Here is a 16,364-nt window from a genome sequence, read left to right as displayed (position 1 = left end):
GGTGGGGGGGGGGGGGGGTGGGGGGGGGGGGGGGTGGGGGGGGGGGGGGGTGGGGGGGGGGGGGGGTGGGGGGGGGGGGGGGTGGGGGGGGGGGGGGGTGGGGGGGGGGGGGGGTGGGGGGGGGGGGGGGTGGGGGGGGGGGGGGGTGGGGGGGGGGGGGGGTGGGGGGGGGGGGGGGTGGGGGGGGGGGGGGGTGGGGGGGGGGGGGGGTGGGGGGGGGGGGGGGTGGGGGGGGGGGGGGGTGGGGGGGGGGGGGGGTGGGGGGGGGGGGGGGTGGGGGGGGGGGGGGGTGGGGGGGGGGGGGGGTGGGGGGGGGGGGGGGTGGGGGGGGGGGGGGGTGGGGGGGGGGGGGGGTGGGGGGGGGGGGGGGTGGGGGGGGGGGGGGGTGGGGGGGGGGGGGGGTGGGGGGGGGGGGGGGTGGGGGGGGGGGGGGGTGGGGGGGGGGGGGGGTGGGGGGGGGGGGGGGTGGGGGGGGGGGGGGGTGGGGGGGGGGGGGGGTGGGGGGGGGGGGGGGTGGGGGGGGGGGGGGGTGGGGGGGGGGGGGGGTGGGGGGGGGGGGGGGTGGGGGGGGGGGGGGGTGGGGGGGGGGGGGGGTGGGGGGGGGGGGGGGTGGGGGGGGGGGGGGGTGGGGGGGGGGGGGGGTGGGGGGGGGGGGGGGTGGGGGGGGGGGGGGGTGGGGGGGGGGGGGGGTGGGGGGGGGGGGGGGTGGGGGGGGGGGGGGGTGGGGGGGGGGGGGGGTGGGGGGGGGGGGGGGTGGGGGGGGGGGGGGGTGGGGGGGGGGGGGGGTGGGGGGGGGGGGGGGTGGGGGGGGGGGGGGGTGGGGGGGGGGGGGGGTGGGGGGGGGGGGGGGTGGGGGGGGGGGGGGGTGGGGGGGGGGGGGGGTGGGGGGGGGGGGGGGTGGGGGGGGGGGGGGGTGGGGGGGGGGGGGGGTGGGGGGGGGGGGGGGTGGGGGGGGGGGGGGGTGGGGGGGGGGGGGGGTGGGGGGGGGGGGGGGTGGGGGGGGGGGGGGGTGGGGGGGGGGGGGGGTGGGGGGGGGGGGGGGTGGGGGGGGGGGGGGGTGGGGGGGGGGGGGGGTGGGGGGGGGGGGGGGTGGGGGGGGGGGGGGGTGGGGGGGGGGGGGGGTGGGGGGGGGGGGGGGTGGGGGGGGGGGGGGGTGGGGGGGGGGGGGGGTGGGGGGGGGGGGGGGTGGGGGGGGGGGGGGGTGGGGGGGGGGGGGGGTGGGGGGGGGGGGGGGTGGGGGGGGGGGGGGGTGGGGGGGGGGGGGGGTGGGGGGGGGGGGGGGTGGGGGGGGGGGGGGGTGGGGGGGGGGGGGGGTGGGGGGGGGGGGGGGTGGGGGGGGGGGGGGGTGGGGGGGGGGGGGGGTGGGGGGGGGGGGGGGTGGGGGGGGGGGGGGGTGGGGGGGGGGGGGGGTGGGGGGGGGGGGGGGTGGGGGGGGGGGGGGGTGGGGGGGGGGGGGGGTGGGGGGGGGGGGGGGTGGGGGGGGGGGGGGGTGGGGGGGGGGGGGGGTGGGGGGGGGGGGGGGTGGGGGGGGGGGGGGGTGGGGGGGGGGGGGGGTGGGGGGGGGGGGGGGTGGGGGGGGGGGGGGGTGGGGGGGGGGGGGGGTGGGGGGGGGGGGGGGTGGGGGGGGGGGGGGGTGGGGGGGGGGGGGGGTGGGGGGGGGGGGGGGTGGGGGGGGGGGGGGGTGGGGGGGGGGGGGGGTGGGGGGGGGGGGGGGTGGGGGGGGGGGGGGGTGGGGGGGGGGGGGGGTGGGGGGGGGGGGGGGTGGGGGGGGGGGGGGGTGGGGGGGGGGGGGGGTGGGGGGGGGGGGGGGTGGGGGGGGGGGGGGGTGGGGGGGGGGGGGGGTGGGGGGGGGGGGGGGTGGGGGGGGGGGGGGGTGGGGGGGGGGGGGGGTGGGGGGGGGGGGGGGTGGGGGGGGGGGGGGGTGGGGGGGGGGGGGGGTGGGGGGGGGGGGGGGTGGGGGGGGGGGGGGGTGGGGGGGGGGGGGGGTGGGGGGGGGGGGGGGTGGGGGGGGGGGGGGGTGGGGGGGGGGGGGGGTGGGGGGGGGGGGGGGTGGGGGGGGGGGGGGGTGGGGGGGGGGGGGGGTGGGGGGGGGGGGGGGTGGGGGGGGGGGGGGGTGGGGGGGGGGGGGGGTGGGGGGGGGGGGGGGTGGGGGGGGGGGGGGGTGGGGGGGGGGGGGGGTGGGGGGGGGGGGGGGTGGGGGGGGGGGGGGGTGGGGGGGGGGGGGGGTGGGGGGGGGGGGGGGTGGGGGGGGGGGGGGGTGGGGGGGGGGGGGGGTGGGGGGGGGGGGGGGTGGGGGGGGGGGGGGGTGGGGGGGGGGGGGGGTGGGGGGGGGGGGGGGTGGGGGGGGGGGGGGGTGGGGGGGGGGGGGGGTGGGGGGGGGGGGGGGTGGGGGGGGGGGGGGGTGGGGGGGGGGGGGGGTGGGGGGGGGGGGGGGTGGGGGGGGGGGGGGGTGGGGGGGGGGGGGGGTGGGGGGGGGGGGGGGTGGGGGGGGGGGGGGGTGGGGGGGGGGGGGGGTGGGGGGGGGGGGGGGTGGGGGGGGGGGGGGGTGGGGGGGGGGGGGGGTGGGGGGGGGGGGGGGTGGGGGGGGGGGGGGGTGGGGGGGGGGGGGGGTGGGGGGGGGGGGGGGTGGGGGGGGGGGGGGGTGGGGGGGGGGGGGGGTGGGGGGGGGGGGGGGTGGGGGGGGGGGGGGGTGGGGGGGGGGGGGGGTGGGGGGGGGGGGGGGTGGGGGGGGGGGGGGGTGGGGGGGGGGGGGGGTGGGGGGGGGGGGGGGTGGGGGGGGGGGGGGGTGGGGGGGGGGGGGGGTGGGGGGGGGGGGGGGTGGGGGGGGGGGGGGGTGGGGGGGGGGGGGGGTGGGGGGGGGGGGGGGTGGGGGGGGGGGGGGGTGGGGGGGGGGGGGGGTGGGGGGGGGGGGGGGTGGGGGGGGGGGGGGGTGGGGGGGGGGGGGGGTGGGGGGGGGGGGGGGTGGGGGGGGGGGGGGGTGGGGGGGGGGGGGGGTGGGGGGGGGGGGGGGTGGGGGGGGGGGGGGGTGGGGGGGGGGGGGGGTGGGGGGGGGGGGGGGTGGGGGGGGGGGGGGGTGGGGGGGGGGGGGGGTGGGGGGGGGGGGGGGTGGGGGGGGGGGGGGGTGGGGGGGGGGGGGGGTGGGGGGGGGGGGGGGTGGGGGGGGGGGGGGGTGGGGGGGGGGGGGGGTGGGGGGGGGGGGGGGTGGGGGGGGGGGGGGGTGGGGGGGGGGGGGGGTGGGGGGGGGGGGGGGTGGGGGGGGGGGGGGGTGGGGGGGGGGGGGGGTGGGGGGGGGGGGGGGTGGGGGGGGGGGGGGGTGGGGGGGGGGGGGGGTGGGGGGGGGGGGGGGTGGGGGGGGGGGGGGGTGGGGGGGGGGGGGGGTGGGGGGGGGGGGGGGTGGGGGGGGGGGGGGGTGGGGGGGGGGGGGGGTGGGGGGGGGGGGGGGTGGGGGGGGGGGGGGGTGGGGGGGGGGGGGGGTGGGGGGGGGGGGGGGTGGGGGGGGGGGGGGGTGGGGGGGGGGGGGGGTGGGGGGGGGGGGGGGTGGGGGGGGGGGGGGGTGGGGGGGGGGGGGGGTGGGGGGGGGGGGGGGTGGGGGGGGGGGGGGGTGGGGGGGGGGGGGGGTGGGGGGGGGGGGGGGTGGGGGGGGGGGGGGGTGGGGGGGGGGGGGGGTGGGGGGGGGGGGGGGTGGGGGGGGGGGGGGGTGGGGGGGGGGGGGGGTGGGGGGGGGGGGGGGTGGGGGGGGGGGGGGGTGGGGGGGGGGGGGGGTGGGGGGGGGGGGGGGTGGGGGGGGGGGGGGGTGGGGGGGGGGGGGGGTGGGGGGGGGGGGGGGTGGGGGGGGGGGGGGGTGGGGGGGGGGGGGGGTGGGGGGGGGGGGGGGTGGGGGGGGGGGGGGGTGGGGGGGGGGGGGGGTGGGGGGGGGGGGGGGTGGGGGGGGGGGGGGGTGGGGGGGGGGGGGGGTGGGGGGGGGGGGGGGTGGGGGGGGGGGGGGGTGGGGGGGGGGGGGGGTGGGGGGGGGGGGGGGTGGGGGGGGGGGGGGGTGGGGGGGGGGGGGGGTGGGGGGGGGGGGGGGTGGGGGGGGGGGGGGGTGGGGGGGGGGGGGGGTGGGGGGGGGGGGGGGTGGGGGGGGGGGGGGGTGGGGGGGGGGGGGGGTGGGGGGGGGGGGGGGTGGGGGGGGGGGGGGGTGGGGGGGGGGGGGGGTGGGGGGGGGGGGGGGTGGGGGGGGGGGGGGGTGGGGGGGGGGGGGGGTGGGGGGGGGGGGGGGTGGGGGGGGGGGGGGGTGGGGGGGGGGGGGGGTGGGGGGGGGGGGGGGTGGGGGGGGGGGGGGGTGGGGGGGGGGGGGGGTGGGGGGGGGGGGGGGTGGGGGGGGGGGGGGGTGGGGGGGGGGGGGGGTGGGGGGGGGGGGGGGTGGGGGGGGGGGGGGGTGGGGGGGGGGGGGGGTGGGGGGGGGGGGGGGTGGGGGGGGGGGGGGGTGGGGGGGGGGGGGGGTGGGGGGGGGGGGGGGTGGGGGGGGGGGGGGGTGGGGGGGGGGGGGGGTGGGGGGGGGGGGGGGTGGGGGGGGGGGGGGGTGGGGGGGGGGGGGGGTGGGGGGGGGGGGGGGTGGGGGGGGGGGGGGGTGGGGGGGGGGGGGGGTGGGGGGGGGGGGGGGTGGGGGGGGGGGGGGGTGGGGGGGGGGGGGGGTGGGGGGGGGGGGGGGTGGGGGGGGGGGGGGGTGGGGGGGGGGGGGGGTGGGGGGGGGGGGGGGTGGGGGGGGGGGGGGGTGGGGGGGGGGGGGGGTGGGGGGGGGGGGGGGTGGGGGGGGGGGGGGGTGGGGGGGGGGGGGGGTGGGGGGGGGGGGGGGTGGGGGGGGGGGGGGGTGGGGGGGGGGGGGGGTGGGGGGGGGGGGGGGTGGGGGGGGGGGGGGGTGGGGGGGGGGGGGGGTGGGGGGGGGGGGGGGTGGGGGGGGGGGGGGGTGGGGGGGGGGGGGGGTGGGGGGGGGGGGGGGTGGGGGGGGGGGGGGGTGGGGGGGGGGGGGGGTGGGGGGGGGGGGGGGTGGGGGGGGGGGGGGGTGGGGGGGGGGGGGGGTGGGGGGGGGGGGGGGTGGGGGGGGGGGGGGGTGGGGGGGGGGGGGGGTGGGGGGGGGGGGGGGTGGGGGGGGGGGGGGGTGGGGGGGGGGGGGGGTGGGGGGGGGGGGGGGTGGGGGGGGGGGGGGGTGGGGGGGGGGGGGGGTGGGGGGGGGGGGGGGTGGGGGGGGGGGGGGGTGGGGGGGGGGGGGGGTGGGGGGGGGGGGGGGTGGGGGGGGGGGGGGGTGGGGGGGGGGGGGGGTGGGGGGGGGGGGGGGTGGGGGGGGGGGGGGGTGGGGGGGGGGGGGGGTGGGGGGGGGGGGGGGTGGGGGGGGGGGGGGGTGGGGGGGGGGGGGGGTGGGGGGGGGGGGGGGTGGGGGGGGGGGGGGGTGGGGGGGGGGGGGGGTGGGGGGGGGGGGGGGTGGGGGGGGGGGGGGGTGGGGGGGGGGGGGGGTGGGGGGGGGGGGGGGTGGGGGGGGGGGGGGGTGGGGGGGGGGGGGGGTGGGGGGGGGGGGGGGTGGGGGGGGGGGGGGGTGGGGGGGGGGGGGGGTGGGGGGGGGGGGGGGTGGGGGGGGGGGGGGGTGGGGGGGGGGGGGGGTGGGGGGGGGGGGGGGTGGGGGGGGGGGGGGGTGGGGGGGGGGGGGGGTGGGGGGGGGGGGGGGTGGGGGGGGGGGGGGGTGGGGGGGGGGGGGGGTGGGGGGGGGGGGGGGTGGGGGGGGGGGGGGGTGGGGGGGGGGGGGGGTGGGGGGGGGGGGGGGTGGGGGGGGGGGGGGGTGGGGGGGGGGGGGGGTGGGGGGGGGGGGGGGTGGGGGGGGGGGGGGGTGGGGGGGGGGGGGGGTGGGGGGGGGGGGGGGTGGGGGGGGGGGGGGGTGGGGGGGGGGGGGGGTGGGGGGGGGGGGGGGTGGGGGGGGGGGGGGGTGGGGGGGGGGGGGGGTGGGGGGGGGGGGGGGTGGGGGGGGGGGGGGGTGGGGGGGGGGGGGGGTGGGGGGGGGGGGGGGTGGGGGGGGGGGGGGGTGGGGGGGGGGGGGGGTGGGGGGGGGGGGGGGTGGGGGGGGGGGGGGGTGGGGGGGGGGGGGGGTGGGGGGGGGGGGGGGTGGGGGGGGGGGGGGGTGGGGGGGGGGGGGGGTGGGGGGGGGGGGGGGTGGGGGGGGGGGGGGGTGGGGGGGGGGGGGGGTGGGGGGGGGGGGGGGTGGGGGGGGGGGGGGGTGGGGGGGGGGGGGGGTGGGGGGGGGGGGGGGTGGGGGGGGGGGGGGGTGGGGGGGGGGGGGGGTGGGGGGGGGGGGGGGTGGGGGGGGGGGGGGGTGGGGGGGGGGGGGGGTGGGGGGGGGGGGGGGTGGGGGGGGGGGGGGGTGGGGGGGGGGGGGGGTGGGGGGGGGGGGGGGTGGGGGGGGGGGGGGGTGGGGGGGGGGGGGCCCCCCCCCCCCCAGCTACATCTTGCTGGCGGTGGACCTTTGGCATACCAATCAGATGCTCTGCCACTGAGTCATGGCTTCTCCTAGCACTTCCCTTATCCCCAGCCCCAAGTCCAGAGCCATGTGAGATAGTCTATGGCCATGGTGGCGAACCTTTGGCACTCCAGATGTTATGGACTACAACTCCCATCAGCCCCTGAACATCTGGAGGGCCGTGAGTTTGACACCTGTGTCCTGGAAGGCAGTCTTCTTTGGATTGCAATGGGGCAACATCAAATGGGCAGCTACTTCACTTCTGACGGGTCTAGGGAGAATAAAAGTAATGTGCCTCGTAGAAATTGTGTCGGGAAAGAGGAATTGCTGGGATTCTTCAGTGTGATATCAATTGTGTGTAGGATGCAGATTTTTCCCTCCCTCAGCCGGTAATGAAATAATAAATCAGATTTGTGGCATTCATAAGATGAAATGTTTTCTTGAAGATGAAATCGCCCTCCAGGGTCTGATGTTATAACCGAGGCCTGAAAGTGCTTTTCGTCTCTCACAATGTAATTGTTACCAGGCTATTTGTGGGCCGGCACCACAAAAACCGCCATTGTTGATGATTGTAGTCTTTAATTCCAACTGCTTAGTTTGGCTTGGAGTCTTGAAGGGAGATGCCGGGGTGGGGGGGTGGGGGGGGGAGATGAAGGGAAAGCCAAGGTGGGGAGGAGAGAGTGTTTTGGAAGGGGAGAGCGTTCATAGACATGTGGTTGGATCTGAAACAAGGAATCTCAAGATGTGATCTGGAAGCCATTGATGTAGAAACCGCCTGTGTGGGCCGGGGTGGGATATGCAGGTCTTTCCCACAGACTCTACCCTGACATTGTCAGGGAGGATATTTGTCTAGGATGTCGGCCTATTAAGGGGCCATTACGCGGTTTTCATAACTTCTCAGGTTGCTTCTAACACACTTCAGGGTTTGCAGGGACACCATTTAAAAGATGTTCAAGCCGTATTCCAGGTTCAGCAAGTTGCTGTCCCTGGGCTTACAAACGGCTCAGATATTTGTTGGTTCGTGACAAAGACACACGGCCCTTGCGAAAGAAAGGCAGAAACGACTGTTCATTCTCTGCTGACCACATTGTTATAGTTATTATGAGTTTTTTTTTAAAAAAAGAAAACTTCCTTCCTTCCTTAAATCTATATCTGAAGATTGTCTTTTAGCCCTTGCTAAGTATTGCTAGCCCTCCGTGCAGTTTTTCACCCTCCCTCTGATCTGAAAAAGTGTTAACCCTGCAGGGTTAAAGAGCATTCAGACAGATCTGTGCTAAGCAACCACAAGAATGTTCCTTTCCTAAATATGGCTGAAACGGGGTTGGCAAACATAGATGGACTGTCTTGGAGGGATGGCGGGGGAGGAAGAGGTCAGTTTAAGACTTGGGAGCGAAGGGTCAAGGCAGGGTTACTTTTCACCTTTCTTTGTCTCGGGCATCCAATTCCGTATCTGAACTAGTTTTGTAAAGAGGGGATTACATTTTTTCCCTCCCTCGCTTTGCAAGGGGGTTGCATTGTTCCGTTCGCATGTAATCGTGTCTGTGAGGTGCTGTTAGGGTAACGATGGAAGAAAGCCATACAACTGCTTGCATAAGAGCTAACAGGAGGGAAGAAATAGAGGAAGTTCTATTTCCAAATAATCTGATGTCTGTGTTGTCTGTTTGGGGAAAAAAAAGAACATCTGAAATTGCAGAGACGAGCTCATATACAGTTGCCTTTTTTCCTGGTCTATCTACGAAGTAGTGTGAGTCGGCGTGTGGGGACGATTGTTGCGTATAGTAATCACCTTCGCTTGAAGTGTCCAGAGATTTCCTTTGTACTTGGAGACTGGATGTCTGTAAAACATTTTTAGGAAAGGAAAGAGAGGCAGGAAGGGAGGGAGGGGAGGGGAGAACCCAGCCCAGGAATTCGCTGGTCGGGATTCAGAGGCAAAAACTGTAATGCATTTGAAGTTCCTAACTGATTTCAGCCGCTGTTTTTATTTCAAGGCTCTTGGGTTTTTTTGTGTTCCTTTTATAGCTCCATCGTGCGGGGGCCATTTGAATTCCAAAGATGCTGGCTACATTACTTCACCTGGCTACCCGCAGGACTACCCCTCCCATCAAAACTGCGAGTGGATCATCTACGCTCCAGAACCCAGCCAGAAGATTATCCTCAACTTCAACCCTCACTTTGAAATCGAGAAACACGATTGCAAGTAAGAGCTCTCCTTTGCTGCCGCCCCCCCCCCCCCAATAATTACCTTCTCTTATTCCAGGACTTTTGCTACCCTTAATCTCACTGGGCAAGGAATGTAGCAGCACCATAAAAACTGATGCTGAGAACCAGACAGATGGGAGGGAGTGTGAGTGAATGAGTGGGAAAGGAGAAATTTTGCAATTTGATTACCCTGTTCTGCAAAGTTGCGTATAATAGGTGTATATATTGCATTTGGAACATAGTTGAAAAACCACAGATGTCTATAAGCCTTTGTTCTATCATACCCCTTTTCCCATAAATGCACATTCTAGCAGTTATTTCCAGTAGAGCGGTCCAACCTGGAATTGTGTTCTGCTTTGCAATAAGATGTAGATTACCAGGAGTTTACCTTAGTGTGGGGTTCAAGTTGTCAAATGTGCGTGGAAGTAACTCTGTGTGACTCATGCAGAGAAGCAGCCATGTTTTTATTATTTGTTTCTAAATCTCATTTTAAAAAATTTAATACCCCACTCTTTCCGGCCTAGTGGCCAGGAAATTAAATATTGCTGTCAAGTCACACACAACTTAGGTAGTTTGTAATTGCCTGCCTTAGGTGGTTTGTCGTTGCTTCCCTAGATTTCCTTGGTGGTCTCCCAACCAAGTACAAACGAGAACTGACTCTGTTTAGTTTCCACTGTCTGACAAAATCACGTTATCCTCTTTGGTTTCCTCAGATGACTTGTCGGTTATCAGATGTGTGTGTAAAATGCTGTCAAATCACAGCTGACTTACAGTAACCCCAGTGAGGGGTTTTCAAGGCAAGGGAGAAGCAGAGGTGGTTTGCCATTGCCTTCCTCTTCAGGATCTCCCATAGAGGTCTCCCTTCCAGGTACCAACCATGCGTAGCTTCCAAGATCTGATGGAATCATCATCACTTGGTTTTCCAGGTTAAGAGGATGATGAGCTGCTTAACCTGTTATCTGGAAAGCCCTGTAGACCCCCTCCTTGAAGTACAGAGGAAGCCAGGAAATTGTGACTGATCCATGAGGAACCTAATCCATGGGAGGTCTTTAGCTCCTGATAATGTTCAGCAGAGGCATACGGCCTATAGGGACATGGGGTCACCCATGTCCCTGGGCACACACCACCAAGCCCCCCCCCCCCCCCACAGCCTCCCTGCAGACCAGCTTTTGGGCAAAAGCCAGCCTGCATGGAGACCGTGGGCAGGGTTTGGGGGGCACCCAGAGAAGGAGTTGTCTCCGGGCGCCATTTCCCCCCTGATACGCCTCTGATGTTCAGTAGTGGTTAACTCTGGCGACTCTGGAGGCATAGCAGTTCCAGTTGGCAATGATTATTTGCTAGGCTTGCCAGCTCTGGTTTGGGAAATACCTGAACCTTTTCAGGACAAAGCCTCGAGAAGGGTGTGGGTTGGGGAGGCGAGGTACTTCCAATATCCACAGCAGGAGAGTGCAGATTCGATGGCTTTATACCAGGGGTCTGCAACCTGCGACTCTCCAAATGTTCATGGACTACAATTCCCATCAGCCCCTGCCAGCAAGGCCAATTGGCCATGATTGAGTGTTTGATTGATTGTTGGATTTATATCTCACCCTATACCTGAAGGGCTCTGTATAAGAGGGTTTCCAAACCACGGCTTGTTCTAACTACTCAATCATGGCCAATTGGCCATGCTGGCAGGGGCTGATGGGATTTGTAGTCCATGAACATCTGGAGAGCCGCAGGTTGCAGACCCCTGCTTTATACGTATAATGCCATAGAATCCGCCTTCCAAACTAGCCATTTTCTCCAGGTGACCTGATCTTTATTGGCTGGAGATCTGTAATAATCTCAGGAGATCTCCAGCTAGCACCTGGAGATTGGCAACCCCGTTATTTGCTGAAGGGGATTCTGGTGTGACTGTTGAAAGAAACACCACGGCTTCTACTACTTTCAGTTATGGACTTGGACCTCAGTTCTGCTATATAGTCCTGTAACTTTCAGCCACCCCAATAACCTGCTTTTGGCAGAGTGATCAGATATGGACAGAGCTCTTTGTTTTTGGCAGGTGTAGCTTGTCACGAAGGTGTGAGGAATGTCCTTCCTCCCCCAAGGTACATCTGGGGTACCCTTACTAACGGTCCAGGAACCTTGTCTTCCTTTGTAGCTCCCCCTGGAATCTAGGGCCATAATGCATGCTCTTGTGCAGAAGGCATTTCCTCTTTTCCGGCACAAATCTGGCATATTCTGCTGCACTTGGTGGTTTGCAAGACCGGGGATCTGGATATCCAAGAAAAACAATTAGCAGCTAGTAAGAAATAATTAACGGCTTCACTGAGCACCATTAAAAGCAGGAATTAATGAGGTGGTCCCTTGGGTCTTATAGCCCTGGGTGAATGTCTACGGCCAGCTGAGAGACTGTCTAAAATGTGCAGCCTTCTTGAGTGTCTAGAACTGAGCCTTTGTGCACATTCTATCCTGGGTTTTTCCGAAGGGGGGCGGGATGCAGCAGCTGACAGGTTCCCTGACTGGCTCCATTGGTGCCAGTCGTCTTGAGGTGGTCCTTTGAGACTTGTAGCCCTGTCTGAATGTCTGTGGCCAGCTGAGAGGCTGTCTAAATTGCGCTGCTTTTTTGAATGTCTAGAACGGAACCTCATTCCACATTCTGTCCTATTTATTTCAAATGGGCGGGGTGAAGCACTTCCAACTATAGTTCCAGATTCATGTGTGCTGTCGGATCACAGATTAGATTGTCCATTTTGGTAGCATGCCAAACCATGGTTAGAACACCGTGGTTTGGAAACCCTCTTATACAGAGCCCTTCAGATATAGGGTGGGGTATAAATCCAACAACCAATCAAACACTCAATCAATCAATAAAGCTGCAGTTTCTGACTTTGGTTTGCCAACTGATTGAAAACCCTGGTTTGGAAACTACAGCACAATTATGGTTTTGTGGCCATGGTTTGGTGCGATAGGCTTCAGGAACTGCATAAACCAGTGGTGGCGAACCTTTGGCACTCCAGATGTTATGGACTACAATTCCCACCAGCCCCTGCCAGCATGGCTAATTGGCCATGCTGGCAGGGGCTGATGGGAATTGTAGTCCATAACATCTGGAGTGCCAAAAGTTCACCACCACTGGCATAAACCTTTCCCATTGCGGGGAATCCACTGGAATTCACAAAAGCAGGACGCATAAGGACCTGCTTACTCCTGCGTCTCGCATTTTATTTCAACATTGGCTAAACATAATTGGAACCTAGGTCTCATTTCTTCGTGTCCTACTCCATAAAGTCAGCCTGACCTCTGCATCAGTCTGTTCGCTATGATCAGTCCATTTTGTGTGTTTCATTTCTGATATCTGATCAGCAAATGTCCCCCCCACCCCCACAACAGGTTTTAGTCTTTATGGGACAGTCAGGTGTACTACCTGCTCTAATAATATGCCTCCCCATCACAGTATTGGGGATAAGCATGTAATATGTTTATGAATTAGTATGTCCATAACTTTACAAGAATAATCATGGAAAATGTGTGCTGTAGTCCAGGATTCCAGGAAATACGCAGCTTCAAAATATAACTATTTTTTAAAAACAAGGGTAAAAATGGAAAGCCAATGGAACAACAGGTCATTACTATAGCAAGGAAAGTAGCAAGGGAAAATTTGGGTGGGAGTTTTTAATTGTCTGGTCTGTCTTTGAGAGCAGCAGTGGCATAGGAGGTTAAGAGCTCGTGTATCTAATCTGGAGGAACCGGGTTTGATTCCCAGCTCTGCCGCCTGAGCTGTGGAAGCTTATCTGGGGAATTCAGATTAGCCTGTGCACTCCCACACACGCCAGCTGGGCGACCTTGGCTAGTCACAGCTTCTCGGAGCTCTCTCAGCCCCACCTACCTCACAGGGTGTTTGTTGGGGGGGGCGGGGAAGGGCAAGGAGGTTGTAAGCCCCTTTGAGTCTCCTGCAGGAGAGAAAGGGGGGATATAAATCCAAACTCTTCTTCTTCTTCTTCTTCTTCTTCTTCTTCTTCTTCTTCTTCTTCTTCTTCTTCTTCTTCTTCTTCTTCTTCTTCTTCTTCTTCTTCTTCTACTACTACTTCTACTTCTTCTTCTTCTACTTCTACTTCTTCTACTTCTACTTCTTCTACTTCTACTTCTACTTCTTCTACTTCTACTTCTACTTCTTCTACTTCTTCTTCTTGTCAGGAGAGGACCAAATGTGATTATAGTAGCAACTGGTGCCCACTCAGACATGTCTACATAATTTATTGGTGGTTAATGCAGCTGTTGTACTTTGATAACGTTATGAGAAGGCAAGAGTCACCGGAAAAGAGAATAATGCTAGGAAAAGTTGAAGGCAGCAGGAAAAGAGGAAGACCCAACATGTGATAGGTTGACTCTATAAAGGAAGCCACAACCCTCAGTTTGCAAGACCTGAGCAAGGCTGTTAACGAGGGGACGTTTTGGAAGACATCCATAGGGTTACCCTGGGTCAGAAGCAGCTTAACCCGTAGCACGCACATAATACAGTCAACCTGAACTCACCTCATTTAAAACCTCATTGAATGTGATATGGTTCCATTTTAGAGACTTTGAGTCTGATCTTGAAATCTCCAGATCTAATCCGGAGAACCGGGTTTGTTTCCCCGCTCTGCCACCAGCTGGGGAGGCTTATCTGGGGAACTAGATTAGCCTGTGCACTCCAGCACAAGTCAGCTGGGTGACCTTGGGCTAGTCACAGTTCTTTGGAGCTCTCTCAGCCCCACCCACCTCACAGGGAGTTTGTTGTGGGGGAAGGGGAAGGAGATTGTCAGCCCCTTTGAGTCTCCTTACAGGAGAGAAATGGGGGATATAAATCCAAACTCTTCTCTTCTGCTTGAGAAGTGCAGCATCCACATATGCAGGGTGGCTTTGAAAACAAACGGCAAAGTTGTGCCAAACAGCAGCATGTTGTTCTACATTGCAAATTGCTGTAAAAAGCTCACTTGATGTTGCTTGCAGTGTTGTATGTATGTAATTAGACTTGCTGCATTAAGACCGTAATGCGGCTGCATGTAATTTGCATTCTGTTAAAATGTAGAAATCCTCATCTTTCAGATGTTGACAGTGCAGCTTTTGCTAGACCTGGTGCAAAACTGCTCCACATTTTTCAGTAATCCTGAGTGTGCGTGCGTGGGTTTTTTGGGGGGGGTGGGGGAGGCCATTCCTTGTAAAAATGTTAAGTTTTGTCCTTACTCTCAAGTGTTCTCATTTGCCCTTGGTAACATCATTATGCAACCACCTCTGATTGGTTTGTACTACCTAGCCAATCAGGTTTCACTACATAATGATGTCACTGAGGGTAAGCAAAGGCACTTGAGAGTGAGGACGAAAGGAAATGAATAAGCGAAAAAAATTCACAAGGAGTGCCAACTGACAAAAAAAGTCACTGAAGAAGACTGATCTTTTTGCAGGATTCCTGAAAATATGGAGTCGGTTTGGTTCAGCTCTAGTGAAAACTGCTTTACAATTTACCGGGCTTTAAATGATTGAACTTCCATGGTTTCCTGAGGTCCAGTTCTTGACTGGGTAGAATCACCTTTGCGATGAATTCAGGAAGGAAGCCGTAGTAATTGCTGAGAGGAAACAAAAGACGTTGTAGCCAAACTTTTAAAAAGCAAACACACGCATTTTGGTTCAGGGTGAGAACAGTAAACGAACAGGCAGCCATTCCTACCAGAAAATCCAAACTGGAGAATAAATTCAGTGCCCAACTTCGGAGAAAGGTTGGATTGGCTAGACTGAAATCTTTATTATTTTTTAATTACCGTAAGAAACAGGGCTGAAATGAAGGGCAGTATTTAAATTCCCATTTGCATTTGTTCCCGAGTGTTGTGCGGAGGTGTATGCATTCACTCATTCACTGAAGTAGTTAATTCCCTCTCGTTTTTTTGGCTTTGTCCATCTGCCTTGGGGAAAGGTTCCCCTTTCCCCTCCCCTGCCATGAAAGGAATCATTTGGCACAATCAAAGGCTCTTTTCGCCCCCACGACTTCGTTTCAGCTCCAAGAAAGCTCCTCAGTTTTGGAAAGCACTTCAAAACCCGAGGAAATTGGCTTCCTTCTGTTATTGCACCCTGTGTGTGTTTGTGATAGGCACAGCCAGGGCCCTTAATACTTGCAGGATGGGCATTTTTCTGAAATGAAGGTTAGAAGCTGAGCCATTGTCTGTGCGGCTGCCCTTCAGAAGCAATGACACAGCAGTAAACCAAGAGCAAGAGGGGAGAGGGGAACAGGAGCTCTGATTAGAGGCGTGCCAAACTATTCGGAAATAACTGTAATAGCCCCCGTCTGCTTGCCATTTCTCCCTCTCGGGCGCTGTGAGTGCAGCTGCCGTTTTTTCCTACCGCTGTTCTCCAGCCCCCCATGCCGCGGGATTGGGTATCTGCTATTTGAACCGGGAAGCGGCATCTAGTTTGAAAAGAGCATGCTGCTGTTTTCAAAAGGTTGCCATTCTGTCACGTTAGGTCGGGCAAAGCCCGGCTGCCCCTGTCCGTGCCAAGGTTTATTTTTGATCTCTGGAGAGACTTGAACCGGCCTTCCTGGGGTTGAGTGATGCGGGGGGTGACTTACTCTTCCCATTCCCACCCTTCTCTAAGCTCCCACTTGGTCACGTAGCTCCTCTTGGAATCACTCCTTCTCGTTTTATGGCCGCGCTGGAAAAAATCCAGCTCTGAAATCTCATCGGTGTGAGATTTGCCGGGTTCAGAGGCCCACCTTTTCCACTGCCTGGCCTCTTTCCGATTCAGGTTTCTTTTCTTTTTTTGAAACTCATGTGTTCCCCTTCCTCACCCGTCCAATGTCTGAATTAACGTTGCCGAAATTTGCCACTCGCTGTTCGATGCCAGACTAATCCTCATTCCGAAGAAGGCGCATCGGGTATTTCAACATGCTTTTTATCCTATGGCTGTTGTGTGTTGGCCCGCCCCTCCCATGTTGCAGTGGGGGAAGTCGCGCTCCCTCTGCAAACAAAGACATTTCAGAGAAAGATCCATAATCACTAGCCCAGCGTGTTTTCTCCGTCAGCATTTACTGAACATGACATTCAATTGAATTATGAGTAATCCGGTGGACATCCTGTCTCTGGTGTTCTCTCACATATGTGTGTGTGAGAGAGAGTGTTTGGCATCGGTAGCTTGGAGCCCCCTCTGCTGGTCTCATGTCAAAGAGGACACATAATCCCCCAGACTTTGATTCTCCCCCCCCCCCCCCCCCCCCCCAGAGATGGCTGTTTAGATTGGGGGGCAGAGAAATATCATGCAATCAGGCTGAAACAGCAATTGTGTCAGAGAGTCAAAATCATTGGGAATGTTTGCAGGGTAACGTGGAGTCCTTTTTTTTGTTGATGATGTTGAATTGGGATGCTTAGAAATCCCCACGGGTGTGGAACTGAACACATTTTACCTCACTGGAGGGAGGCTTTTGAAAAGCGCTTCGGTTATATAACTCATATTAGACATGTCGTGCATTATGCTGTAAAACTGCTGACCAGATACTGGAAAATAGATCATCTGCCTCCAGAGTATATTATCAGCATTGATTTGAAACACAGGTTTTTCTCTCTCTTTCTTTTTTTGCAGTGTTGTGAGGTTGCAGATTAATTATTCTAGGGGAGTTTTGAGGCCCCTATATGTAAAATTAGAACCAGGGGGCATCCATTGAAAATGCTGGGGG

The 16,364-nt window shown here is 65.0% G+C and overlaps 1 protein-coding gene across 1 annotated transcript in view; it reads left to right on the top strand.

Moving 5' to 3' along the window:
- NRP2 (neuropilin 2) overlaps positions 1-16,364 on the top strand; it is a 254,183-nt gene that overhangs the window by 51,439 nt on the left and 186,380 nt on the right. The window contains exon 2 of the mRNA XM_048484452.1: positions 8,501-8,678. Within this exon, the coding sequence (XP_048340409.1) occupies positions 8,501-8,678 (178 nt within the window). The remainder of the gene's footprint in view (positions 1-8,500; positions 8,679-16,364) is intronic.

The sequence above is a fragment of the Sphaerodactylus townsendi genome, linkage group LG02 (genome assembly GCF_021028975.2).
Source record: "Sphaerodactylus townsendi isolate TG3544 linkage group LG02, MPM_Stown_v2.3, whole genome shotgun sequence".
Classification (NCBI taxonomy): Eukaryota; Metazoa; Chordata; class Lepidosauria; order Squamata; family Sphaerodactylidae; genus Sphaerodactylus; species Sphaerodactylus townsendi.
The sequence above is the reverse complement of the archived record's forward strand: the minus strand, read 5'-3'. Positions and strand labels throughout refer to the sequence as shown.